This window comes from Aplysia californica, unplaced genomic scaffold (genome assembly GCF_000002075.1).
Source record: "Aplysia californica isolate F4 #8 unplaced genomic scaffold, AplCal3.0 scaffold00313, whole genome shotgun sequence".
Lineage (NCBI taxonomy): Eukaryota > Metazoa > Mollusca > Gastropoda > Aplysiida > Aplysiidae > Aplysia > Aplysia californica.
In genome coordinates, this window is record NW_004797583.1 from 244,084 (window position 1) to 246,013 (window position 1,930).

General features: G+C 44.6%; 1 protein-coding gene across 1 annotated transcript in view; it reads right to left on the reverse strand.

Moving 5' to 3' along the window:
* Positions 1-6: 6 nt before the first annotated feature.
* Positions 7-1,930, reverse strand: part of LOC101860905 (beta-1,3-galactosyltransferase 5) — a gene marked incomplete in the record, with an annotated part of 11,112 nt that continues 9,188 nt past the window's right edge. Inside the window, 2 exon segments of the mRNA XM_005102103.3 lie at positions 7-966; positions 1,679-1,804. Of these exon segments, the coding sequence (XP_005102160.2) occupies positions 370-966; positions 1,679-1,804 (723 nt within the window).

Consider the following 1,930-nt stretch of genomic DNA (forward strand, 5'->3'; position numbering starts at 1 on the left):
TCTTGATCTCTCTCTCTCTCTCTCTCTCTCTCTCTCTCTCTCTCTCTCTCTCTCTCTCTCTCTCTCCAATACTCTCACACTCTCGTTCATCTCTCTCCCGCCTCTCGTATATACCCCACACACAGATCTACACAAATACACACATATTAGGTACTTGACAAACTCTCACTTCTTAAGTTTTTTAAAGTTAAGTTTTTGTAGACGTTTTACGGCGCTCGCAACTGTATACGGTCCTATGAGCGCCAGAAGATTAGATGTGTTACAAGAGAGTAACAAACATAAAAAAGAAGGAGGGGGAGAGAAGGACGATAGACGTTTGATAGGAAAGAAGAAGCAAACCACACCAGAGCACCCGCCAACCATCAACTCTCACTTCGTTTGGATTGACGTATTTCTCGCCATAGTTTCGTTAAGAAGCTTCTCTGTTTTCAGTCTCTGCAGAAAAGCGTAATTCTCATCAAACTCTTTCTCATTCAACGTAAGAAAGGCCCATGTCTCGCTCGACAGACCCTCCTTTTGGAGACGTTTCTTAACGCTGCGCGCATCTGTTGTGATCAGTTTCGTCTTCTTCCCGCCAAGCTGCGCAAATCTGACGTTTTTGATCGCAGCGGGGACCATTCCGTAGAGGAACACATCGTCGATCCAGAAAAAATCGAGGCGTTTAGCAGCCTCGTACATGGGTCTGACCAGGTCGGGGGTCACCAGAACGAAGAAACCGCTGCAGTATGGAAACGAATAGCTCTCATTTCGGAAGAGTCCTCTCTCCACCTTCCATTTGCCAGTTCGATCTACAGTCGCCCCGAGCCAGAAGTTGCAGAAGATTGTGTTGATTTTCCGCGAAGGCTCCCGTGTGGTCCAGAAAGTGTCGAAGAACTTTTGCACGTCGAGTAAAACATCGTCGTCCATTTTGATGAGCAGAGGGAAGTCTTTGCATTTTTCTGCCACCCAACGGTAGCCCATCACGGCCTGGGGGATTGTATGAATAAAAGTCAAGAGAAGCACAACGGCACAGTAAAAGTCATATAGTATAGTGCAGGGTAAGAAGAAAGACAGCCAATCAGAAATAACAGAGGGAAAGAGAAGAAGTAGGACCAACCACTGACGTCCTGAAACCACCTGCCTTGAGGATTGTAATGTTGGAGTTACACAAAATAAACCCTGTAAAAGCAGGCTAAACTTTAATACCCCCCCCCCCCTTATACCATCATTATCATTGCCCTTCTCACCCTGGATCAGGATAGAGGCCACGGACAAACACCTTCCACCTTTCCCTATCCTGGGCTAGTCACTCCACGTCTTCCCGTTTTACTGTACATCCATTTCCGTGACTCTTCTCCAGGTTCCACGTGGTCTTCCCCTTGATCTTTTACCCTGTGGGTTCCAATCTAACACTTTCCTTGTTGTGCAGCTGCTTGACTTCCTGAAAGTTTGCCCCTGATAACAACCGAAATAATTTCGGTTAAGTGATCTATATTTTATAATTCTGGAGTCACCAACATTTGTTTTAACTTTAAAAAAAAAAGAAGAAGAAACCACCCTTGAAACCAAACAAAAGAAAAAGACATCAACAAACAAAACAATCAGCCGTTGCATTTGGTAAATTGACCGAAACCAGGGTAAGCATAGAATTTACTTGTCGTGTTTCTATTTTTATAACGGTTGCCATGCCCATCCTTACCTTCAGAGTGAGATTCTGATACGTGTCCAAGAACTCGCCGATCAGTGTGTCTCCATAGCGACGGTTTTCCTGCTCTAATTTTATCTGCAGATCTGCCTTTCGCACATGACCAATCAGAAACACAACCTGAAAGAAAGATTTTAAAGCAACATAATATCGTGCTGATCTCGGGGTAGAGATTGTTTCAGAATGCAAAAGTAGTGCTTCTTCATTTCGGTATGGTGTGTGTGTGTGTGTGTGTGTGTGTGTGTG